Raw genomic sequence first — 26,361 nt, 5'->3', positions numbered from 1 at the left:
ACAACTGTGGTACCTCATGTAAGTGGAATCATACAATATTTATCCTTTTGTGTCAGGCTTATTTTACTTAGCATAATGTCTTCAGAGTTCATCTGCATTGTTGCATGCGTCAGGATTTTCTTCCTTTTTAAGGCTGAACACTGTTCCATTGTATGTATATGTCACATTTGTTTATCCATTCATCCATCAGTGGACACTTGGGTTGTTGTGAGTAATGTTGCTGTGAATATGGGCATGCAAATACCTGTTCAAGTCCCTGCTTTTGATTCTTTTGTATACATACCCAGAAGTGGAGCTGTGCATTATAATTTAAAAAATTCTATACATAACTGAACATGACCCAAATGGGTGGATAGTGTAAAAAGTTCCTATATGCCCCGTCTTCCTCATGTGCAGTTTCCCTTTATTAACATATTGCATCAGTGCGGTACATTTGTTAGAACTGATGAATCAATATTGATACATTATTATTAACTAAAGTTCATAGTTTTTTTCTTTTTTAAGATTTTTTTTTATTTTATTGGGGAAGGGGAATAGGACTTTTATTGGGGAACAGTGTGTACTTCCAGGACTTTTTCCAAGTCAGGTTGTTGTCTCAGCCCCGCTCCAGTTCCAGTCGCCATTGCTAGTTGCAGGGGGCGCAGCCCACCATCCCTTGCGGGATTCGAGGAATCGAACTGGCAACCTTGTGGTTGAGAGGATGCGCTCCAACCAACTGAGCCATCCGGGAGCTCAGCGGCAGCTCAGTTCAAGGTGCCGTGTTCAACCTTAGTTGCAGGGGGCAGAGCCCACCATCCCTTGCTGGACTTTGAGGATTTGAACCCGGCAACCTTGTGGTTGAGAGCCCACTGGCCCATGTGGGAATCGAACTGGCAGCCTTCAGTGTTAGGAGCACAGAGCTCCAACCACCTGAGCCACCGGGCTGGCCCCATAGTTTATATTAGGTTTCACTCTTCATGTCACACAGTTCTGTGGGTTTTGACAAATGTATAATGTCGTGCATCGTTAATGTCATTACATGTAATGTCGTTGCAATATCACAGAATAATTTAATTGCTCTAAAAATCCTCCATATTTCATCTATTCATTCTTCCCTCCCTCCTCCTGAGCTCCTGGTAACCACTGATCATTTTACTGTGTCTATAGTTTTGCCTTTTCCAGAAGGTCATATAGCTGGGGTCAGACAATATTGTAGTCTTTCAGATTGGTCTTTTTCACTTAGGATTATGTACTAAGGTTCTTCTGTGTCTCACAGTTTGTTTATCCATTCATCTATTGAAGGATATCTTAGTTATTTCCAGTTTTTGGTAATTATGAATAAAGCTTCTTAAAATATTCACGTGCATGTTTTTGTGTGGGCATAAGTTTTCAGCTCCTTTGGGTAAATACCTAGGAGCATGATTGCTGGATCATATGGTTAGAGTATATTTAGCTTTGTAAGAAACTGCTGTCTTCCAAAGAGGCTGGCTGTACAATTTTGCATTCCCAATAATTAAAAAACTTTTCATCCTAGCACCCTAAATGTACTTAAAAAAATAAGTATTTGTCAAATTCTGTAAAATTAAACTTCATCGGAATAAATTCATATTCTAATTGTTGCTTTTGTTGGCTGTCTTTCTTAGCATTCTCTTTCCTTGTGTTTCGAGGTGTTGATTTACACTCTTCTGAGTGTGAGTGCTTTTGATTTTATTTTTCTTTGTGCTCATCCTTCTCTGTGTGGTGATATTTCAGCTGCTTTCATTGACCTACTGGACCCTAACCAAGAGTCAGATGTGATAATGGTGGGTCTGGGGTCCTGCTCCTTGAGGTAATTAGGGCTATTTTAGATCTGCTCACAGAAGTATGCGAATGTCTTGCTTCAGTTCCTGGTCATGAGTCTGCGTTTTTATCTTCCCACTTTTTAAAACCCAGAGCATTGTATAAACCTTAGTGCTAGGCAGAGACTGGCAATAGTATTTTTTCGCTTCCTTTCAGCTCCAGCCTCACCCTTGGCTTTAAGCAGTGACTCTGGCGCAGATGTGCCCTGTTTCTCCAGGTCCTTTGCTTTCTGTCACCACTGCCCTGCAGGAGGTATACACCTGCTCTGGACTCAGTGTCCAGTAAGCCTGTAGCCTCAGTCCTGCTCATAGTTTTGTGTAGCTCTACTGTTTCTGATCCAAATGGAGGTTCGTCTCGTTTTGAACATTCCTGAGTCATTTTTAAAATATATTTTTAAGATATTTTCTTATTACTTGAAGTGGAAGGGATGCATCAACGTGTCTACTTACTGAGCTGCTTTGACTAGAATACTTAACTGGCCAGGCTTCTTTCTAAACTTTATACCACTTACTTTGTTTTCTGTGTTACTGCAATGCCTAAACACTCCAGTACAAAAGTTGAATAGCAGTGATGATAATGGGTACTTTTATCTTTTTCCTGAATAGGAATGCTTCCAGTGTTTCACTGTTAGATACCGTACTCACTGAAGGTTTCTGGTAGATGTCTTTTGTCAACTTAAGGAAGTTTTCTTCCGTTCTTGGTTTGTATTTTTATTGGGTGTTGAATTTTATCAAGGGCTTTTTTTTTGGGGGGGGCATGTATTGAAATTATCATTTTCTCTTTAATATGTTAAGAGTAGGACACACCTTACTGAGTTGTAAATAACAGCGAAACATACATTATATAAGATTTACTTGCTAATACATTTTAAAAAATGAATCTTTAAAGAAAACACGTTTGATCTTGAATGTTTATATACCAACAACATTATATACAGAGGGTGCCAAAAAAAGTACACGCATTTTAAGAAAGGAAGACTGTATTAAAATTGTAATTCTCAACATATACCAATAACAAGAGATGAATACAAGTCACGTTTGCCTTCTGCAATTATAAGAGGTGCTCAAAGTGGTTTCCATCAGCGTCCAGATACTTCTGATTATGGCGAACTACTTACTGCTTGAGCAATGTTGACCAAAGTGTCCCCTTGTATACATATTTTTGGCACCCCCGGTATATACGAGTGTGTGTGTTTGTGTGTGTGTGTAAACAGGACTGAAATGCTGTAATAATTAGGTTTGGACTAAATATTCTTGTAACTAAGCTTCACTATCATGAAATAATACTTGGCAAAAAAAATTTTTTTGGTAACTTCAGGGATGCTACAAGGACTTTTTCAACCTCTAACCATTTCAGCTTTTCCCTGGCTTTTTTTTATAGACTCTTAATTCCCTCCTTTTAAACTTTATCTCTCCCTGCTCTGTCTCCTCTTGCCAGAGAGAGACTTTCTTGTGCAAGTGATAATGACTGTTATTTATTGTGATGCTACTGTGTGTCAGGGACTTTCACAGATAAATGCTACTCTTCAATCTTTACAACTCTGGAAGCCAGGTATGGTACCTCCAGTGAATGGGTGAGGAAATTGAGCTCAGAGAAGTTAAAACTTGTTTGGGGCCACACAGCTAATCGATGACAGCTTGGCTTTCAAAGCCCATGTTCTTTCTACATGCTGCCTCTAAACAAGACTATTTTATGGTCCAAGTTCCACTTGGGTTTGGCTTTTGGCTCACTCACATGATTGCTGAGCATGGTGATATGACCACTTTGTGCCCCCAATATGATTCCCTTGAGGGATTTTTTTTTTTCTTTAGACAAGTACTTCATTGATTTTTACCAATCTGATTTATTGTATCTTCTTGAGAGAGTTCTTACAATGACTAAACCTTTCTTAACTGCACAAACAAACATAGAATCAGTAGCATCATGGTGAAGCACGTGGGCTCTGTAGTAAACTATTTTGGTTGGACCTTGAGTTTATTTTCCTTTAACTCTCTAACGTTATGAAATATTGGCCCTCAAAGAGGTATAGAGAATATAAATAGTGAACACCTGTGTGCACACCAGTTACATTAAGAAACTAGGCTCCTTTTAAAGTTGAACCCCCATGTAACTCCTTCCCAATTGTAGTCTCCCGTCCGAGAGAACCACTATTCTGAATTTGATGCTTTTCATCCCTGTACGTATATATTTTCATACTGTTATAATGTATATAAATAGCCCTACAATGTAGAATATTGTTTTGCATTTAAAAGACTTTCTAATAACAGTATTAATATATCTTTTTGTAACTTTTTATCTCAATATTGTGAGACTCATTTATATGGACATGTGCAGCTCTCATGCATTGATTGTCTTGGCTGAATAGGAGTCTGTTGTGTGACTACATCACAGTTTGCTTTTATATTTTCCTGAGGATTGGCAATTAGTTTGTTCTGATTTTTTTTTTTTTTTTTTTTTTTTTGCGATTACAAAGAATGCTGCTATGAATATTCTTGTTCACACATGCTTGTTTTTTAGAGTGGGTACCTAGGAGGAACCACATTGGCTTGTGTGCCATGCACATCTTCAGCGTCAGTGGAATTGCTAAATTCCTCTCTGAAGTGGTTTCACCAGTTACCATTCATGCCAGTGGCTTCTGTTGCTTCCCAGCCTTGTCAACCGTTGATGTTGTTAGGCTTTATCATTTTTGCAAATGTGCTTGATGTACAATGTAATCTTATTTTGGTTTTCAGTATATGTTTTTTTTTTCTTTAACTTTTATTGTAAGTGTGTTTTTCCAGGACCCATCAGCTCCAAGTCAAGTAGTTGTTTCAATCTAGTTGTGGAGGGCCCAGCTCACAATGGCCCATGTGAGGATTGAACCGGCAACCCTGGTGTTACGAGGATGGCACTCTAACCAACTGAGCTAACCAGCCGCCCCTCAGTATATGTTTTTTGATTATTAGTGAGTTTGAACATTGCTCCATGTTTTTATTGGCTCTTAAGGTTTCCTCTTCTGTGATTTGCTAGTTTTCATCGTTTACCTATTTTTTCTATTGTTGTTTGACTTTTTCATACTGTAATTCTTATCATATTTTGGATACTAATATTTCACTTAGATGACTTTAAATGTCTTCTTCAAAAGCGAACCTTTCACTTTTGTTAAAAATCTTTTCTCTATTCCAGATTTCCAATGTTGCAAATGATTGATAACAAAGTATTTACTCTTCTTTGAAGTCTATATTTTTATACTTTTAAAATTTTTTAAAAATAGAATCTTTTGATGCACCATAGTTTGAAATGTGTGGTTTTAATTTATTGTGTATGAAATCTTCCCTACAGATCACAGACAGAAATATTACCTTAATCTTCACATATAGAAAGGTGGTATTCTGCGTTTCTGTTTCCGTTTCTTTTTTGTGAAGTACAGCTACATGCTGGGACAAGATGTTTTATTTATTTGGATGTGCAAAATGTGGGGTCTGGGTTAGATTATTTCTAAGCCCTCACGTTCTGCTTCTCCTGCTTTGCTTGTGGTTTTTGTAGCTCATAATCCTCACTCTCAGTGTGTTAATTGAAATTAAAGATAATGAGAACTCAGAAAAGAAATTGTTTTTAACATCCAGGATGTAGATGTGAAGGCTGAGCACTGCTATTATGGTAAAAAAGAAATACAAATAATTTGATTTAGGTTGGAACATACTTAATTGGTCTTATTTTATTTTCATTAATTCCCAAATCATTCGAGGATGTAATTCTTATTTATCTTTCTAAAAAAATTCTCTCTACAGACAAACTTAACTATAGAAATAACTAACAAGGATACTTTTTCTAAGCTATGACTATGAAAACTAGAGCTTTATGGGTCATTTTAAGAGTGTACCTTTTTCTTTATTGTTCATATGCTTTTAATATTTCCTTTTTAGATACGTGGTTTAATATCTTTGCTTAGAACTGAGATTTCTTATGAACTAAGCCGTCCATGGCAGGTTTTAGGAGAAATGATGAGGTTTGTTTTTGGTATATTACAGGCACCCGTTTCCCCTTTTTGTGACCTACTGTCCCTTCTTTTCTTTTTCTTTTAATAATTTAGTTTTTCCAGTTACAATTGACATTCAATATTATTTCCCCTATTTTCTTATGTTCTATTCTGTGATTCCTTGGGCACATTGCATTTCCACCTCTTTTACCTCCTTTCACTTTTGTTAAAAACCTTTTCTCTATTCCAGATATCAAATGTTGCAAATGATTGATAACAAAGTATTTAGTCTTCTTCCAAGCTTATATTTTTTACTGTTTTTTTTTTTTTTTTTTTAAGATTTTATTGGGGAAAGGGAACAGGACTTTATTGGGGAACAGTGTGTACTTCCAGGACTTTTTCCAAGTCAAATTGTTGTCCTTTCAGTCTTAGTTGTGGAGGGCGCAGCTCAGCTCCATGTCCAGTTGCCATTGTTAGTTGCAGGGGTCGCAGCCCACCATCCCTTGCGGGACTCGAGGAATTGAGCTGGCAACCTTGTGGTTGAGATCTCGCGCTCCAACCAACTGAGCCAGCTGGGAGGCAGCTCAGCTCAAGGTGCCGTGGTCAATCTTAGTTGCAGGAGGCACAGCCCACCATCCTTTGCGGGAGTCAAACCGGCAACCTTGTGGTTGAGAGGACACGCTCCAACCAACTGAGCCATCCGGGAGCTCAGCTGTAGCTCAGCTCAAGGTGTCATGTTCAATCTTAGTTGCAGGGGGTGGAGCCCACCATCCCTTGTGGGACTCGAGGAGTTGAACCTGCAACCTTGTGGTTGAGAGCCCACTGGCCCATGTGGGAATCGAACCGGCAGCCTTTGGAGTTAGGAGCATGGAGCTCCAACCACGTGAGCTACCGGGCCGGCCCCTATTTTTATACTTTTAAATAAATCAGAAGAACTGTAAATTAAAGACAAAGTAGCCTTGCCTTTAGAATTCTAGTCTAGGTATCATCCAAGAAGGTAGTAATATAGTAACACCAGTAGTAGTAGTAGTAATAGCAACTAACTGTTTATTAGGCTCTTATTTTGCACAAGAAATTGTGCTAAATGTGTTACATAATTTGTTTCCACAGTTATATGAAGTTATATTTGCTATTCAGAACTCTTGTGTAGTGGAGTGCAGTTATTGAATGTTCTTTTATTGGAACCTAGAGAACTTTTTCAGATTTGTAAAATAGGAAATCTCTAGGATTTACAAACATTTACTTTTCCTGGCTTTTTTTTTTTTTTTTTTTTTTTCTGTTTGAAAGAGAAGAGAAAGGAAGTAGTTTTAGAGAAAGAACAGTTGAGAATTTTCCTGAAATGAGTGAGGAAATTAGTTCTCTTTCAGGGAATTTTGAGTAGTTACAGCTAAGTACTTATTAGTGACAATCTCGGTCATCTCTGACTTCTTAATTAAATGGACATCCAGAGAAAAACTGACAGGAATTTTGCGGGAGAAAGGGAACTTGCACAAGAAGTTTTGATACCTGGATGCTTTGAAGTAACTGAGAGCTGGAAGGGTTAAAACATTAACAAAAAGCTTCAAGGCAAATGAAGAATATTTAACATTTAGGTGTAGTACAGGGACATGGAAACATTTCTAGAACCTGTTCTCTCTCCTTTAGTTTTTACTGTGGAAGTTACTTACCTTTTGCAGACTTAGTCCAACTCTGGAACATATTGCTTTTTAGATAGGACTAACGAGGGGCCAGACGTTTTGCTGCTCTAACCTCCAGACACCATTTAAGTGTGAATTAAGTTCTGATCTAGCACCACAATTTGGGTACCTGTATTCTTTGCTCACTCCTGGAGTCCTGGTGTTTGCCCTGAAGGGGGCGATGTGGCACAGCCGACAGAGAGTGGGCTTTGGAGTCAAATGGGTTCCCTAACTCCACAAATTACTAGCTTTGTAACTTTAGGCCAAGTTAACTAACCAGTTAGGCTTTAAATTTCCTCATCTAACTCTACTATCCATGTTTCTCATTTGCTCCTCCAGGCTAGCATAATCCCATCTTCTCATTCTAGTTTTCTTTTTGTTTTGTTTTTAAGAGCGATGGTTATAAAGTGGTACCGTAGGCATCCAAAATGACCCTTGAGGCAGGGTATAACAAGAAAATAAGGGCAATTAACTTTTACTAATATTTACTCCATAGGTTGACACTTTACTCCATTTGATGTCTGCTGATTCACATCAGATATGGTAAGCAAGGTGACCTGAGAGCATAGTGGGGACACCTCAACCTGCGGGGGCCGATAACAGGAGCCTCCTTTTTATTTGTTTACATTCTGTTCAGATACATTAAAGTTCACCTCTGCCTGGTTTACTGGTCTTTCTGATTCTATTACATGATTTGAATGAAATGAAACTTGCTAAATAGGCAAAAGGTTTAAAAAGATTCCTGCAAAGAAACGGCAGATTGACATTTCGGATTCAACTGAAGATTGAAGTAATAATACCAGGACCCATGAACAGCAAGAAAAAAGCACAGCTGACACTTCTGTTTATAATTATAAGCTTGTCGTCTGTCAAATGCAAATTATAAAACAGTAATGATCTAAGCAGATTAAAGGGGAATCAGTAAAAACAACCTTAAAATTGTTAAAAACACTATTTGGTATATGGATTCACAAACACCATTGAGTATATTATGCCTTAAGATACTTGCTAATGGTAGTATGAGGCTAATATTTTCAGTTGAGATATTTTAAAACTAAGCATTCGGAATATGAGGGCTGACTTACTGAGCTTTTTCAGTGATGATCACAGTCATGTGCTGGTTAATCTAATACCTTAAGATTTTATTACTTATATATTTTTAGAAGTTTTGTGTAGATTTCTTACTTTAGGAGTGAAAAGCAAAAAGCATGTCACACACCTTTGTTCCTCTTTTGGTAAAAGTGGCTGAAATAATATATAGACAAATTAACAAACTAAAATGCATTCTTTGTTAGCAAATATTGGTGGGATACTCATAGAAGACATTGCTGAAGATTTCAAGTAATAAACATTATGCCAAATTATGGAATTTATGAGAGTTTCTGTACGTTTGGATAAAAGTACAGAGCTTATGGTATTGGGTATACACCATTTTATTAATAAAATATATGGAGACTTGCCTCCTCCCCCCCCAAACCACTAAAGAAAAAATGTACCAGAGAAAATACTCAAAGGAAATGACTTAAATTTTTATTGTTTAATTGGGCATACAATAGTATAAAGAATAATACAATGTACCTAGAACCCAGCCTAATAAATAAAACATAGCTAATAGATTTGGTATCCCTTTACAGTCACATTATGCTTTTCTGAATTTGGCGATGCATGTTTCATCTGCACTTTGGAAAGGATTTGTATTTTGTCATTATTGAGTGAGTGTTCCATAAATATCAATGAGATCTAGTTGGCTACTGGTGGTGTTCAGTCCTTGCACATCCTTCTTGATTTTTCTACTTATGGTGATTATAGAGAAATGTTGAAATCTCCAAGTGAAAGTGTGGATTTGTCTATTTCTCCTTTCAGTTCTATCAAGTTTTGCTGAGTGTATTTTGAGGCTCTAAGGTTAGGTATGTAAACATTCAGGGTTGTTATGTCTTCTTAGGGAATTCTGTATGATACAGGCCCAATAATACAACTTTACAGGTATTGTTTTACACAATTGCTTTTTAAATCAGTTCAGAGTATAAAGAAAAAGGAATATGTAATTGTACTGTCTTTTTAAAAAATAAACTTTATGGGGCCGACCCAGTGGCTCAGGTGGTTGGAGCTCCGTGCTCCTAACGCTGAAGGCTGCCGTTTCGATTCCCACATGGGCCAGTGGGCTCTCAACCACAAGGTTGCCGGTTCAACTCCTCGACTCCCGCAAGGGATGGTGGGCTCTGCCCCCTGCAACTAACAACGGCAACTGGACCTGGAATGAACTGCGCCCTCCACAACTAAGATTGAAAGGACAACAACTTGACTTGGAAAAAATCCTGGAAGTACACACTGTTCCCTAATAAAGTCCAGTTCCCCCTCCGTAATTAAAAATAAAAACAATGAAAAGCTTTATTTTTTAGAACAGTTTTAGGTTTACCGAAAAACTGAACAATAATAGCATCCCATACCCTGTTCTCTCTGTTGTTAACATCTCTCAATAGTATGGTACGTTTGTTACAGTTAATGAACCGATGATGTTACATTATGACTAACTAAAATCCATACTTTATTCACATTTCCTTAGTGTTTACCTAATGGCCTTTTTCTGTTCCAGAATCCCATCCAGGATACCACATTATATGTATTAATAGTTGTCTCCTTAGATGTCTCTTGGCTTTGTCAGTTTCTCAGACTATTCTGATCAAGTTTTTGATGAATTTGAGAGTTTTGAGGAGTATTTGTAGATTATCCCGCAATTGAGATTTGCCTGATGTTTTTTTCATGATCAAGCTAGGTTTATGGGTTTTGGGGGAGGAAGACCACAGGGGTAAAATGCCATTTTCATCACTTCATGTCAAGAATACATACTGTCAACCTGATTTATCACTACTGATTTTGAACTTGCTTTGGCCGAGGTAGTGTTTATCAGATTTCTCCACTGTAAGGTGTTTTCCCCTCTCTTTCTTCCATCCGACTGTCTTTGTAAGGAAGTTGCTGTGTGCAGCCATACTTACGGAGGGGGCGTTATGCTTCACTTTCTTCATGACTGCGTATCTACATAGCTTATTTGGAATTCTCCACAGGATATTTGTCATTCTTCCTTTATTAATTTCGTGACTCACTTATATCAGTATTGACTGATATTTAATACTACTTTATTTTGTTGCTGTAATTGTTCCAACTTTGGCTGTTGGGAGCTTTCAGTTGGCTACTGTGTCCCTTTGATACTTGTATACCCCAATCATATGATATTTTTCTCCCAGAACGTCTCTACTTTCTATACTCCAGGCTCATCTTATATATGTCCTGCCTCAATCATTTCTCCAAGGATCCCTGGCTCCTTTTATTGGAGAATGGTATTAATAAACCAAAATTTGGTCACTAGGTATGCTCATTGCTATTGGGATGTCATTGTTTCTACTCCCTCTCAGTTGACAGAGTAAGGACATGTGTGTATACTAACCCATGCGTATACACATATGTCTAAATACTTCTATATGTAACTACTATGCATTTATATTAAGCCAAACATGATCTTACACTGATGTCTCCAATTGTAATCCATTACCACATGGATCATTCTAGCTTCTTCCCTTGCTTATCTGTAGTAACCTCACACTCCCTCAGCCATCCATTTACTTAATTGTTCAGTTCCAGTATGCATGCATAGCAGTATTAGTATTGTTAACTTACAGGCTGTGGGAAACTAGAGTATAGTACTTACATATATTTTGTTTTGCCTTAATCTTACAGACACCATTTCCAAAGTTACTTAGGTTGCCCACCCTATCTTCCCCCCCGCCCTTCAGTGAGGTTGTTGCATACATTTGTGATATAGTTAGATTGTTTTGTTATATTCTGCATTTCATATTTGGATCCTCTGATGTACTAAAGGATTTTACAAAATTTACATGTATTAACGTTCACTCTGTTTTTCTTTCAGTTTTGACAAATGCATGGCTTCAAGGATCCACCGTTACAGTACCATATGGAAATAAGCACCCTAAAAAATCCCCTGTGCTTCACTTATTCACCCCTGTTCCCTTCCCCCCAAATCTCCGGCACACACTGATCATTCTACCATTTCTTTAGTTTTGTTTTTTCTCAGAAGATCGTAAAATTGGAATTACACAGTATGCAGCCTTTTCAGACTGGCTTTTTTCACTAAGGAATATGCATTTAAGCTTCCTGCGTGTCTTTTTATGGCTTGATAGCTGATTTATTATTGCTGATCAATATTCCATGTATGAAAGTACCACGATTTATTTATCCATTAACCTACTGAAGGGCATCCTGGTTGCTTCCAGTATGTGGAAACTGTGAATAAAGGTGGTACAAACATCTGTGTGCAGGTTTTGTGTGAATGTAAGTTTTCAACACAATTGGGTTGTATTTTATCTATTCTAATAGGCATGTAGTGGTATCTCTTTTTTTTAAATTGAAGTTTATTGGGGTGACAATTGTTAATAAAGTTACATAGGTTTCAGGGTACAATTCTGTAATACATCATCTGTAGATCACACTGTGTGTTCACCACCCAGAGTCAGTTCTTCTTCCATCACCATATATTTGATCCCCCTTTACCCTCACCTACCAGCCCCCTCCCCCCTTACCCTCTGGTAACCACTAAACTATTGTCTGTGTCTGTGAGTTTTTGTTTCTTCATTTGTTTGTCTTGTTCCTTTGTCGTGTTCAGTTTTATATACCACATATCAGTGAAATTATATGGTTCTCTAAATATCTCATTGTTTTAATTTGTAATTTTGTAATGATAAATTATATTGAACATCTTTTCATATACTTACATACCATCTATGTATCTTCTTTGGAGAGGTATCCATTCAGATCTTTGGATCATTTTTTAATTGGGCTATTTTCTTAATGTTGAGTTTTAAGAATTCTTTTTATAATTTAAATACAAGTCCTTCATCAGGTATGTGTTTTGGAATCTTTCACTCCGAGGCTTGTCTTTTCATTCTTTTAACAGTGTCTTTTGCAGAGCAGTTGATTTTGATAAGATCCAACTTAATCGATTGTTTTTTTCTCTTTTATAGATTGTGTTTTTAGTGTTGTATCTAAAAATTTATTCATTCAGTTTGACTTTGGGCTCAGGACATGAAAACAGCCTCTTCTGGAAACTTCTAGTTTCCATTCCCTTTATATGGAAGATACTTTACTTACATTCTCATAGCTCAGGGCTCTGGTTTTCTTTACATTTTGTAGACTGAGGCTGTGCTCTGGTTCTTTTTTTTTTTTTTAAATTTTGCTTCAAAGACGTTTATTGTTGCATTGTTCATAGTAGTAAATAATCATAAATAATTGCCACTAATCAAGGGTTGGATGAATGTGATAAAATTCCATTCTCCCATTCAAAATTCTGTTTTTGAAGAGTACTCAATGACATGGAAAGGTGTTCAAATATATTGTTAAGTTTTCCCCCGGCTTTATTGAAGTATAATTGACAAATAAAATTGTATATATGTAAAGTATACAACATGATATACATATACATTGTTAAATGATTACCACAATTAAATTAATTAACCCATCCATCACTTCACATAGTTACCTTTTTGGTGTGAGTATTTAAGATCTACTCTCTTAGCAAATTTCATGTATACAGTACAACATTGTCAAGAATAGTCACCATGCTGTACATTCAGTCCCCATCTTACAACTAAAAGTTTGTATCCTTTGACCAACATCTCTCTGTTTCTCCCACTCCCTAGCCCCTGGTAACCACCATTCTGCTCTGCTGTGATGAGTTTGACTTTTTTTTGTATGTGTGTTATTAGATTCCACATGTGAGTGGGATCATGCAGTATGTCTTTCTCTATCTGGCTTGTTTCACTTTGTGTTCTGGTTTGTTTTTAATTGGGTGGAGTAAGGCTCCTGAACAGAGTGATTAGGAGCCACTGGAGATCGAACATGTTTGAATAACTGTACCTAGTGGATTTCTCTGTGTGTCCACAGGATGAGCGACAGGAAGAAGGGGCACAGAGTCCTGAGATCGTGGCGTCATAGAATTTTATTTGTGCATGCATGTGGACAAAGATTTTGGCAGTTGAGATGGGAAAAAAGGGTGGATATGAGAGTGATTATGAGGAAGGAAATGGCAGGGTTTGAAATCAGAGTTACTCTCTGAAGGGAATGGTAGGAGGTTGGTTATCTCTAGCTTTTGAGGCCAAGAAAAGGCAAAGTGCCAGGAGTCCAAGTGGAAGGAAGTAGAGAGAGTACTTACATTCATGTCAGTGTTGATTTTTAAGGTTATGCAGGAAGGCAAGGACAGATAATCAGGTGTGGCAGGATGATTAGATCTTTGTTGAGTGAAACTGTTAAAATCATACTTACAAAGATGCAGGTCCTACTATCCACAGAGCCCTGGGAGGGAGTCACTTTGCAGCTAGGGAAGTCATTTATAGTGACCTTAGTTTATGCATACCCCATCAATTTGGGTTTGATGTCATCTGAATTAGAAGCTTGGTTGAAATGAAAAGACTTTATGTTTTACTCTGAGTTCTCCCAGAAGCAGACTCTTAGACAAGGGTTGAGTACACTATTTCATTTTGGAGGTTATCCCAGGAAATACCAGGAGGGGCCCGGGAAGTGAGATAGGGAAGGGAAGTTAGCAAATAAAGCCTTTGTTATCAAGCAAGTTATCACTGTGGGTAACTGGAGCTTATTTCTGCTGGGGAGTGGGGAGCTCGAGGAGGCAGTGTAAATCATGTCCTTAGAGTTACACCCCTGGAGGGGGTGAGTAGGTGGAGTGTTTATATACCAACTCCATCCATCACTGGTAAATCTATAGTACTTCAGTAGTTCGGGCCTGCCATGCAGGGAACAAAATGGACTTCAGAGGTAAGAGAAAGCCCTCAGGTTAAAAAACTAAGCAGATGCTGTCAGTCCAGAATAGACAGCATTGGTAAAAGGGCGTGGGTGGGATACTGGCTCTTTCCTTAATACCCTGCCGTGCAGGCCCACCATCTCCAATTCATTTTCTATAGGCCATCAGTTCCCTCTACCCCAGACTTATATGAACCAACCCAGCGGCACTTTAGGGCTGGCCGCAGGTGCCCTTTGTGGAACGTTCAGTCCTGGGTCATGGGTGAGTGCCCCCACAGCAACAGACTTTCCTTACTAACCTTACTCTTGGCTCCCAAGTTCAGCCCTCTCCAGATCCGTGGCCAGATTCGTTCTCCCAGTTCCTGCCAGTGCGTATCCTCAGGTCCAGCAGCTGTCGTGGTGTGATCCAACAACTTGATTCTTCCCTTTCAAAATTGTCTTATTCTGCTCCTTTTATCCAGCCATATAAAATTTTAAGTCATCTACGTTAGCAACAACAAAAAATAATCAGCTGGGATTTTGATTAGACTGTCTGATTAGATGGTATGTTTTTGTTTAGATCTTTTAAAAACTTTATTTCACCCATGTTTTGTAGTTTCAGTATACAGATCCTATACAGATTTTCTTAGTGTATATACCTAAGGATCTTATTTTTGTTAGAGGTATTATAAATGCTAATTTTTAAATATTCAGTTTCCAATTGTGCAATGCTAGTATATAGAGCTGTGGTTGAATTTTGTGTTTAGACCTTGTGTCCTGTGACACTTGTTAAACTTATTTTTTAGTTCTAGGAGCTCTTTTGTATATTCTTTTGGATTTTTTACAAAGATAATCATGCATGCAAATAAGGATAGTTTCATTTCTTTCTTTCCAATGTTTGCCGTTTATTTCCTGTCTTATTTCATTGGCCAAGACATCCCATATAATGTTGAATAGAAGTGGTAAGAGTGGACAGTTTTGGGGGAAAACATTCAGTCTTTCACTATTAAGCATGACATTAGTTGTAGGTTTTTATTTGTAGATGCCCTTTATTAGGTGGAGAAAGTTTTTATTTCTAGTTTGCTGAGAGTTTATCATTATGAACAGACATTGTATTTTGTCAGATGCTCTTTCTGAATCTGATATGATCATGTGTTTTTGTTTTAGATTGTTAATATGTTGGATTATATTGATTAATTTTCATATGTTAACTTGCCTTGCATTCCAGGGATAAACCCCAGTTTCTTTTGGTGTTTTTATATATTGCTGGATTCAGTTTATAGTATTTTGTTGAGGATTTTGTTTGTTACTAAGGATTGTTGTGTCTGTTCATGAGGGATATTGTTTGTTTTTGTACTGTCTTTGTCTACGAGTAGTTTGGTATCGGGTTATTACTAGCCTTTTGAAATGAATTGAACGGTGTTCTTTTGTATTTTCTGGAAGAGATGGTGTAGCATTGGTGTTATTTCTCCCAACATCTTTTCTATGGCTATTCCTTCATTTGTAATGTTTCAGGTTTCCTTCTGGAACTATTTCCCTTCTTTCTGAAGAATTTACTTTAGCAGTTCCTTTTTTTTTTTTTTTTTTTTTTAATTTAAAAACATTTTTTTTTTTTAATTGGGGAATATTGGGAAACAGTGTGTTTCTCCAGAGCCCATCAGCTCCAAGTCATTGTCTTAAATCTACTTGTGGTGGGTGCAGCTCACTGGCCTATGCGGGAATCGAACCTGCAACCCTGTTGTTCAGAGCTCGTGCTCTAACCAACTGAGCCATCCGGCTACTCCCAGCAATTCTTTTAGAACATGTATGCTGGCCACAAATTCTATTAGTTCTCTTTAATTTCTGAAGGATATGGTCTCTTGATACAGAGTTCTTGGGGGAGAGTCTTTTCTTTCAGCACTTCAAAGTGTTACTCTACTGCCTTCTGGCCTCGATAGCTTTGATGAGAAATCCACAGTAATTCGTATCATTATTTCCCCTTAGCAGGAGCTGGCAAACTATGGTGTGTGGGCTGGCTACCTGTTTTCTAATTAAATTTTAACAATGCCACACCCATTTGTCTACATATTATGTTTGGCTGCTTTTATGCTAAAATGGCAGCCTTGAGTAGCTGTGATAGAGACCAGATAGCCTGCAAACCAAAAATGTTTACTATTTGGTCCTTTAAGAAAAAATTTGCTGATCCCTTTTATGTGTTTTGTGTGTGTGTGTGTTGTTTCTTTTAAGAGTTTGTCTTTAGTTCTCAGCAATTTGATTATGATGTTTTCATTTTGATGGATTTCTTTGGCTTTAACTTGTTTATGGTTTGCTTACTTTCTTGAATCTGTATTTCACCAAACTTGGTAAGTTTTCAGCCGTTACATCTTCATGTATTGTTTTCACACCGTATCACCACACTGTTTCATTTCTCCTTCTGGGATTTTGATGGAGTAATGAATATTAAATCTTTCATTTTTGCCTACCTAGTCTCTGAGGCTTTATTCCTTTTTCTTCTTTTAATCTTTTTCTGTTGTTCAGATTGGGTAATTTCTGTTTGATCTTTCTTAAAGTTAACTGATTCTTTCCTCTGTTATTTCCATTCTGCTGTTGAGTCCATCCAGTGAATTTTATTCCCTAGGTTACTGTGTATTTCATTATAACATTCTTATTTGGTTCTTCTTTCTATCTTTTGTTTCTTTGTTGACATTTTATACTTTAACTTTTGTTTCGAGAGTGTGTGATTGCTCATTTGAGCATTTTTATAATGGCTGCTTTAAAGTTTCTGTCACATTAACTTCACACCTGTGTCATCTTGTCATTGGCATCTGTGGATTGTGTTTTCCCTTGTGAATTAAGATTTTCATGGTTCTTTGTTTGCCAAATAAGTTTGTATTGTTTCCTGGACATTTTGAGCATTATGTTATAATACTTTGGTCCTTATTTAAATCTTACGGAGAATGTTGTTAATTTTTATTTCAGCGCTTGACCTGGTTAGGTTTAGTCCACGAGTTTCTGTTGGCTTTTGTTCTAATGTCAGTTCAGTTTTCAAGTTTTTTCAGTGGTGTTCAGATCTATGCCACATGTAGCCACCCACTGGTTAGTCTGGAACCAGGTAGAGGTCTTTCTGTAAGCTTAGTTTTCAAAGTCGTTGGTATGCTAATTAAGATCAGATTCCTGAATGTGTGAGTTGGAGAATATCCCAGTATTTCATGAACGGCTACATGGGGTTGCTTTCCTGAGCTTCAGCTCAGCTAGTGCCCTGATACTTTCTGGCTACTCTGGACACGCCTTTTCTGTCCTCTGGCGAGAAACTGTCCACTTCTGCAGTTGTACCACCATGGCAGAAAGATAGAGGGGGGAGAAAATATGAATGGGGTCCTTCTTGGAGCCGCAGCTAACTGAACAGACTGGAGGGGTCCTTTTCTCCCCATTTCTGACTCCTTTCACTTCCCAGGGCAGCTGCTTTTGCTGCTACTGCCGCCTCCTCCATCACTGGTTGCCTGCTGGTTGGGGTGGGAGAAAATGAAGAAGGTAGAGAGAGAAAAAGACCTGGGGAATTTCTTCCACTCTGTCTGGGCATTAGTTCTTGTTTACTTTGAGCTAGAACTAGAGGGTTCTGAGGATTTCTGTGTGCGTGTACCACAGTGCCAGGTTCGGGGTTTCGCACTGTGTTGAGTTCAAGCCAGCTGATAGAAGAGGGAAAAAACGGTGAACTCGCCACCTGTTCAGTGGTACTTTGAATTCTGTATTCTTCCCCGATCCACCTGCTGATATTTACTTTTCACAGACCTTAGGTAGCTCCAGCACACATTCTGTGCAGGATAATAGTTGTCTTTAGTGGGAGAGGAAGGCTGGTGCTGTGCTCACTACATCCTCCCAGGACCCAGAACTCCGGCTGGGCTTTCTGCCTGTACCCCTCAGTCGTCTGAGGCAGTGGCCCGTGGCCCCCTAGGGCGGGTGAGTTGCTTCCCAGGCGGTTCTGCATTAAGGAGGGTTCAGTCAACTGAAGACCACTCGCCAGAGGAGAGTGCCGCCGGGAGTAATGAGCAGCCCGGTACGGGTGTCGGGCCGGGCACAGCCAGCACTGACTACATTGTGGTGCTGTTTCCTTACTTGCCTTTGCGCTTACATGTTTTGAGCATCTTTTCATAAGTTACACAGACTGCGTCGTTCTTTTCAATACCTGTCAGCTACACTGTTCCATTGTATGGCTGTGCCATTAGTTATTTAAGCAGTTTCATACTGGATTTTTCCCTCTTGCCTCCTCCTCTGCCTTCCTCCCCCCTTCTCTTCCTCTCTCCTCCCCTCTCTTCTCTTTTCCTTTTTAAACAAATAAATACACCTATTTACTGGGCCAAAGGTGGTATGCATTTAAAATTTTGGTAGCTATTGCCAAATTGCCCTCCCAAATACTGTTTCAGTACATACACATTCACTGCCAGTCTATGAGCGTGTCTGCTTCCCCGTTGGTTCTAAGGAAACATATTTGGACACTTTAAAATTCTTTTAAGTATAAGCATCAAACTTACTCAACTTTCTAAAAATTGCCAAACAGCACAGCGACAAATGAAAACTTGAGGGAATAAAACCCCATACCTTATATATGTATTTTCACTTTCAAATTTACTTCTAATCTTTATTCATGTACATGTTTGATGGTTAAATAATTGTTACGGCAGCATGAACACAATTTAACTTTGTTGACGTCATATGCAGGTTGGCATGTTGCTTATGTTTCATGATTACTTGTAAAAGAACTGGTTATGGTTAGCCTTATGCTATAGCTCTGAATTTTGAGGATTTTTCTGTACTATGGACAATTTTGCAAACTTTTAAGGAAAAGGGTTCTCCCAGAGCAATCGTAACTTTAGAAACATTGTCTCTGAAGCTTTAGCATCTAATCCTGGTAGTTGAGCATATCTTAATTATTTTTCTTATACTGTAGTCAATTCTTACTTGGGAGTCAGTTTCTGAAATCACTGACAGGGCACATCTGACAAAGATGAAACTTCCTTTTGACATTTCCTCAGGAGCGGCACCATGGTGGAGACCAACATACACAGTAGTTCTAAATCTAGCACAGCTGGTTTTTTTCTTCATGTTGGAACTGGTTACTTTTTCTTTAGTTGAACTGTTTTTGAAAAAAAGAGAAGGTAAACTGAAAAACAAAAAAGAGAGAGGGAAAGAAGGAAAAGGGGTGCTTACTGTCAGAGGCCAGAGGGGACTGAGACCACAGCAGGGCACTGCAGGTGCACCTTCTTTCTGACACTCTCCTGGGACGTGATCCTGGTGTGGAATTTTGCTCGTTAGTTAAATCATTCTCTTTCTCTCTTTCATGTAGTTGAATTGGTATTAGTTGAATGTAAGTCAACTACAACTCCACTGTAAGTTTTTTAAATCTTGGGTAGTCTAAGTAACAGTAACACAAAATTAAGACCCAATTTATAAAACAGGTGTCTTAAAAAGTCGATTTGTGCATTATCGGCTTATCACTGGTATCTCAGATTGCTCTGCTATATGTTTTTATGTGCTGTTTGATGCAAGTTTGTGTGACTTGAAGATACCATCATTTTGTGTCAGTTTAGATCGTTACATTTCTAAAGTGTTTACTTTGTACGTCATTAGTTTCAAAAAGCCCAAGGACTTTCTTAAAAGAAAGTACATAACATTAAATAATGTCTATCATGGTATCCTTAATTACAAATGAGAGTCTCCAGTAGATTTATAAACTGTGCTATAGTATTAGTAATAATAATAATAATAATTGTAATCATAAGAATAGCAGCTTCTGTTTGTTCTCTTACCTGAGGCCAGGCACTGCCTAAATGAATTACTGCATTTAATCCTCTCACAAGAATATAAGCTACATTAAGGTGAGAACTTTGTCTCTTTTATTCACTGCAATCTTTCCTAGTACTTCTACATGTGCCGGCCAATAAGAGCTGCTCAATAAATATTTGTCAAGTGAATGGTTAGTGAAGTATCTATAATTTTTATGCCTTTTCAGCAATGAGGACTGAATCTGAGTGTGATGAAAGCTCTTGCCCAAGTATAGACTTCCAGAACTGGAACTGGTGGAACTCAAGCCCATGTGGGGTGATCACTGTCATCTTGACAGTGGGGACGTGCTCATCTAATTGCAGCCAGACATGCGTAGTAATACAATATTAATGACTATTGCTTTCAGTCAGGTTGGCGAACTTTAGGACCAGACAGTAACCGTTTTAGACTTTGCAGGCCAGATGCTCTCTGTCACAGCTACTCAGCTCTGCCACTGCTGCATGAAAGCATCCATCGGCGTACATTGACGAATACGTGTGGCTGTGTTCCAGTAAAACTTTATTTGCAAAAACAGGTGGCAGATAGGATCTGGCGTAGGGTAGTATAGTTTCTCTAATTTACTCACCCTGCAAAAAAAAAAAAAAAAAGGTTGTCTCTTGTTCTCAGTGCCACACTAATCACACGGTCAGATATGTGCCCTGAAATGGCGTGGCAGTACTTGTATTTGGTCGCACTTGTAGTCATCCAGATGATCCAGAGTATGTTTATAGTAAATTACTTTTGTTTTTTCAAAATTAATCTGGAAGTAAAGACAAAATTTAAAAAATTGTCATGAAGAATTTAGGAATCTGCTGGAATTCTTAGACCCTCCTTTGAGAAAAAGAGGTGTAAAGAAATAGCAAAAGTAGAAAAAGGATGCAATAAATGAGATATATTATAAAGGACATTATGGTATTCTCTGTCTTAATCTGTGTTGAGCATTTAAAATCTGTGAGGGACCGAGATTAGTAAGGAGGGAACAACTTTCTGAATATCTTTTTTTCTCTGTGATTATAGGCAATGGTACTCCTGCTTTTTCTTTAGGATCTAAATTTCATTAGTTTTTTTGCTGTTTCGGTTGCTTTTTCTTTGGCTTACTTTCTTTCTGTTTAAAATTCTTTCCTCTTGGGGGCAAATTGTTAAGTAACCATCATGTGTGTTGAAGCTTAACATTTCAATGGTCTAGGAAAGGACCAGTCTTAATATCAAAGTATTAATTGCAGAATATTAAGGACTATATTTACATTTTAAATTTTCTTTAGGACATATTTATAACTAAACTTTCGCCAGTTGTCTTCCTTTAATGGATATGTAGTTTGTGTAGTCATCATTGAATTTGTGATTCTAATGTATTTGAGAATGATTTACGACAGTTTAATCTGCTTGGCGAAGTTATTTGGCTCATGCTATTTGTCTAGATATTTTTTTCTTCATATGATACGGCAAAGTTCAGCTGAGATTGTCATAAATTTTGCATCAGTAGGGTCCGTGCAATGGGCTATTTGTGTTCTAGGTATTTGAAAATATGCATCTAAAAGCAACAATTATGTAAGAAGTTTAATGAAAGGGTTGAGATTCACTCTCCCACTTCTGAGTTGTGTGCCCTTTTCTAGGCATCTGTTTCCTAACCTATAAAATGGGGATAATAATAATACCAGCACCTAGCATTGTTGGGAGTATTTAATGAAGTAATGCGTGGAAAGAGTTTTAACAAAGTGACTGGAATAATCTAAGTCTGTCAATGTAAAACTACTATTACCGTGTGATAAAAAGTTACGTTTAGGAGTTCTTTGAGTGTGGGGATGGATACCTTGTTTTGTTTAATATTGTTTAAAATAAAAATAGAGTATTTTACTTATGTCTTTTATGTATAAGCTAACTGTTCTTATTTATGGCAGCCTTATAGTTCTTTTCTAAATTATATTTAGTAACATGATTATCTATGTAAAACAGTAGGGATATGGGAAACTGTGTCTCAACTAATCTAGGACTCTGCAGAGGAACTAATGACAGTTAGAAATAAGACATAGCCCCATATTTTCAGCACAGGAAGCAAGAGTATATGCTCATTTAAGTACTGACTTTTAATATTTTAAAAGCTGCCAAATAAAGGGATAGTAGTTTATCTTTTTCTTCTATTTTCTTTTTATGGATGCTCTCTCAGTATGTGCATATGCAACTTGGTTTCTCTCTTCACAATAGAATGAGAAGCACTTGGTTAAATTGTCCAGTTATAATGGTTTCTTGTATTTTCCTTTGTCTCTAGGATGATTGAGGAAAGTGGGAACAAGCGGAAGACCATGGCAGAGAAGAGGCAGCTGTTTGTAGAAATGCGTGAGTCTTGAGCGCTTCTGGAGCCCTTGTTTGCATGTGTGGGGACGGCTTTTTTTCCTGATCACGTCATAGCTTTAATCAGAAGTTTTATGTTATAAGCTTTAGAAAGGGAAGAATGGGCGTTAAAAGATCATGAAGTTGGAGAACCGCAAGTTAGAGTATATATTTTAATTGAATTTACTTGAATTGCTTTTTAAAGCAAAGTCATAAATAATGAGGCAGGAATGTTACCTAAAATATCTGTAAGATCAAGGTGTGCCAGTCAATTTAGACATCTTGCTGTAACTCCTTTGTTGCTATGAGCTTGTAGGTGCTGATAAATAATTACTACATCATATAAATTACCTCACAGTGATGTAGAGGTGACTAATGTTAGGACAACACTTAGAGCCATAGGAGAAATTGAAAGCACAAATTTGGTGTATTACTTTACAGTGTTAAAACTTCTGTTCAGAATTGCATTATTGTATAAAACTTGAACAAAGAAAAAGAGATGGCTGAGAGGAGTGGGGTGATTCCCAGTATTTGAAGGATTGTTTTGCTTTGTAACTACTTGTTTATGTGACCTTGACTGTGGCCTTGACTGCTGCACTCATACTTGCTGGACCTCAAATTCCTCTGCCATGAAATAAGGGTGTTGGTCTGGACCAGTGATTGTGAAACCTTTTAAAAGCATTTACTTTTTTAAAAGCATTAAAAGTATGTACTCTTTTTCAAATTAGATCTTACAAGGACCCTCAATATATGATGATTATAAAATTGGTACTGCTCAGTTGAAGCTGGAGAGGGGAGGCAGGAGTCTAGCCTGGGTTGGCCCCTGAGGTATGTCTACAGAGTGGAAACCAGTTTGGGTTCCGTGGGTAAGCATTCCAAGAGAGTGAGAGCAGGGGCAAGCTGTACCACCTGTCATCACCAATCTTCAGAAGTTGTGCAGTGTCGTCACTTCTGCCACATTCCCTTCATTAAGGCAGTCACAGTGTCCTGCTCAGATGCAAGTAGAGGGAAATAATCTTTAGCTCTTGATGGGGAGGGACAGTGTATTAGAAGCACGTAAATACTGGTCTGGAAATTCTATAGCGGCCATTTTTTGAAAAATACAGGCTGCCACAGACCTGGAAGGGGACATTAGACAATAGCTGGTCTGTTTCCCTCCTTTTCCAGATCAGGACACTGAGGCGGAGAAGAGGTTTGTCACGTGGCCACGGTTGTGTTCTGTGGTTGGTGGTCAGGCTGGGGCTGGAATTTAGCTCTCTGACTCCAGGCGAGGGTCTTCCCTACTGTACCGTTTCATCCCCCCTTCCTGCTACGTACAGTAATTCACTGCAGTCATGCGTGTTCCTGCCCTCAGAGTTTTCTTAGGCTAGTAGCAAAACTGCTGGCATGGTGCCTGGCATGGAGTGGGCATGCAGAAAAGTCCCTAACCTTCCTCCTGCCTTTGTGTCTTATCACAAGGCCTGGTTGACGTGTTATATAGAGACTGTGCGCACACAATGGAAGAGAGTCACTTCCAAGCATTTAGAAATTAAACAGTAAATCCACTTGTACATTTTTTATTTACCCTTTTCTCAGGTGCTCAGAATTTTGATGTCATACGACTATCAACTTACAGAACAGCTTGCAAATTACGATTTGTACAAAAACGATGCAACCGTAAGTCATTTCTGTGATAACTGGATAGAGCTCTTGATAATAAAAAACAAAGGATTTTAATATCCTTTAGTCATATTGTACTATTATTTGAATTATTTTGTCTTAACTGTCAGAATATAAGTTTTGTGACGGAAAGAACTTGGTGTTTTATTCTGTGTATCCCTCAAAATATTGAACAAACTCAATAATATAAGTAGTTTTGAAACTCGTATTAATGTTCCTTAAATGAGAGAATTGATTGTTTTTCTTGTCACTTTTTTTAATGAAAAGTTTTATACAGAATTAATGCAATTTTTCAGCCTTTGGAGGAAAAGAAAAAAAAGCATTAATATTTTGATGAAGTATAATAAGAATTAACTTTCTTGATTAAACTTAATATAAAATGAATTGCTACCATAATTGCTACTTATAAAATAAGTAAATAAAATACACACACACACAAGTATATAAAATCTTTCCTGTCTTAATTTCTATGAAGGTTGATTAACTTATGACAGAGTTATTATACTTTTCTCTGTCATAAGTTGAGGTGTGGTAAAAAAATATGGTGAATGTTTAAATAAAAAAAATTATTGCAGTAAAAGACACATTGCCATTAATCCCCCTCAAAATACTCTCCCTTGCTTCAAGCACACTTATCCCATCGTTCTTGCCACTTTCTGAAGCCGTTCTGGAAGTCCTCTTTCGTGAGTGTCTTTAGTTGCACTGTCAGTGGCTGCCTTCATGTCCTGAATCGATTAAAAATGTTTACCTTTCATGGTTATTTTGACTTTGGGGAAGAGCCAGAAGTCACCAGATCCGGTGCCAGATCCAGTGAATAAGGTGGATGAGGACATACCGTAATATTTGTATTTGAGAGAAATTGCTGTACCAGAAGCGATGTGTGACATGCAGTGTTGTCATGATGGAAGGTGAAGTAAAGACACTCATGAAAGAGGACTTCCAGAACTGCTTCAGAAAGTGGCAAGAATGAAGGGATACATGTGTTCGAAGCGAGGGCGAGTATTTTGAGGGGGAGTAATGGTAATGTGTCTTTTACTGGAATAAATTTTTTTTATTTCAACATCCACCGTATCTTTTGATAGCATTTCATATAGTGTCCATTATGCCTATTTTTTTCAGTCATAAGGTTTAATTGTCTGTGTCCATACTAATTTTTTATGTTTGCTCTGTCATTTACTAAGAGAGTTGTGTTAATATCTTCCCCAAAGCTTGTGAATTTGTCTCTCTGACATTCTGTTAAATTTTGCATTATATATTTTTCAGTCTATTTTAGGGGAGGCAAAACTGTACCTGTGCCCTCTTAGGGTCTCTGGTTGGCCCTGAGAATTAAATTGACATAGATTACCAGGAGAAAAGCATACAAATTTTTACATGTACATGGGAGCCCCCATAGGAAAATCACCCAAATGAAGGTCTCAGTGCTTCTATACTAGGTTGAACAAAGAGTAGCAATTGTGGAAGAGTAATTAAAAATATATATGTAGGGAGACCAGAGAAGATAAGAGTTATTTTTACAAGTCTTTACAGATTAATCTCGGCCTCATTTCACTGTCTCTGATGATAAGAATGTTACTTTCCTCCTGGGCCGGGGAAGGCATCTCTCACATGAGAGTTTTATTTTCTGCTTTCAGGAAGCATAGGGGAGGTCAGAGAGCTTTGTTGGCACCTGCTGTTTTCCAGTTGTCTTTAGCTCAAAAGAACCCTTATGCCAAACTGACTTATTTTGGGGTGGAATATTCATTCTGCCTCCCTTCACTCTTCACTATCAAATGTAAATTAATGTAAAGTTCTTACAGCTTTCTGATGAATTAAAACTTTTAAATTGTCAACAGTTTATTTTCTTTGTGTTTTAGTCCATCTTGTTGATATCTGGAACATGATTGAAGCCTTCAGAGACAACGGCCTTAATACACTGGACCATAGCACTGAGATCAGCGTGTCCCGCCTCGAAACTGTCATCTCATCCATTTACTACCAGCTGAACAAGCGCCTTCCTTCTACTCACCAGATCAGTGTGGAACAGTCCATCAGCCTCCTCCTTAACTTTATGATTGCTGCTTACGACGGGTCAGTACCTTACACGCTTACTTCATTGTAAGAACGTTTGTCCCTTAGTCATCCTTCTTCCATGCTTCCTTGTTAAGGGCTGTCAACTTAGAATCACAGTTAGAGGGGAAATTATTCTGTGTAAGGCCCTTCTAAAGACTGGTTAAATGCCATGGTGATGTACTGTCCTGGGGCATGTCACATATTAAGCTCTGTAATACGGAGAATCACACACTTTAGACATAATGCTGGGTAAAAAGTACAGGTGCCTTAAGA

At 38.0% G+C, this 26,361-nt stretch overlaps 1 protein-coding gene across 19 annotated transcripts in view; it reads left to right on the top strand.

Annotated features, from left to right (window-relative positions):
* DTNB (dystrobrevin beta) overlaps positions 1–26,361 on the top strand; it is a 185,576-nt gene that overhangs the window by 4,757 nt on the left and 154,458 nt on the right. For 17 of the 19 annotated variants that reach the window (XM_074331782.1, XM_074331786.1, XM_074331781.1 and 14 more), the window contains exons 2-4: positions 22,319–22,386; positions 23,956–24,036; positions 25,893–26,106. In XM_074331782.1, the coding sequence (XP_074187883.1) occupies positions 22,320–22,386; positions 23,956–24,036; positions 25,893–26,106 (362 nt within the window). In that variant the 5' untranslated portion in view covers position 22,319. Of the gene's footprint in view, positions 1–22,318; positions 22,387–23,955; positions 24,037–25,892; positions 26,107–26,361 lie in introns of those variants that run through there. The other 2 variants (XM_074331788.1, XM_074331790.1) reach the window with 2 other exon arrangements.

This window comes from Rhinolophus sinicus, linkage group LG05 (assembly GCF_036562045.2).
Source record: "Rhinolophus sinicus isolate RSC01 linkage group LG05, ASM3656204v1, whole genome shotgun sequence".
Taxonomy (NCBI): Eukaryota; Metazoa; Chordata; class Mammalia; order Chiroptera; family Rhinolophidae; genus Rhinolophus; species Rhinolophus sinicus.
This window is presented reverse-complemented; position numbering and strand designations above follow the sequence as displayed.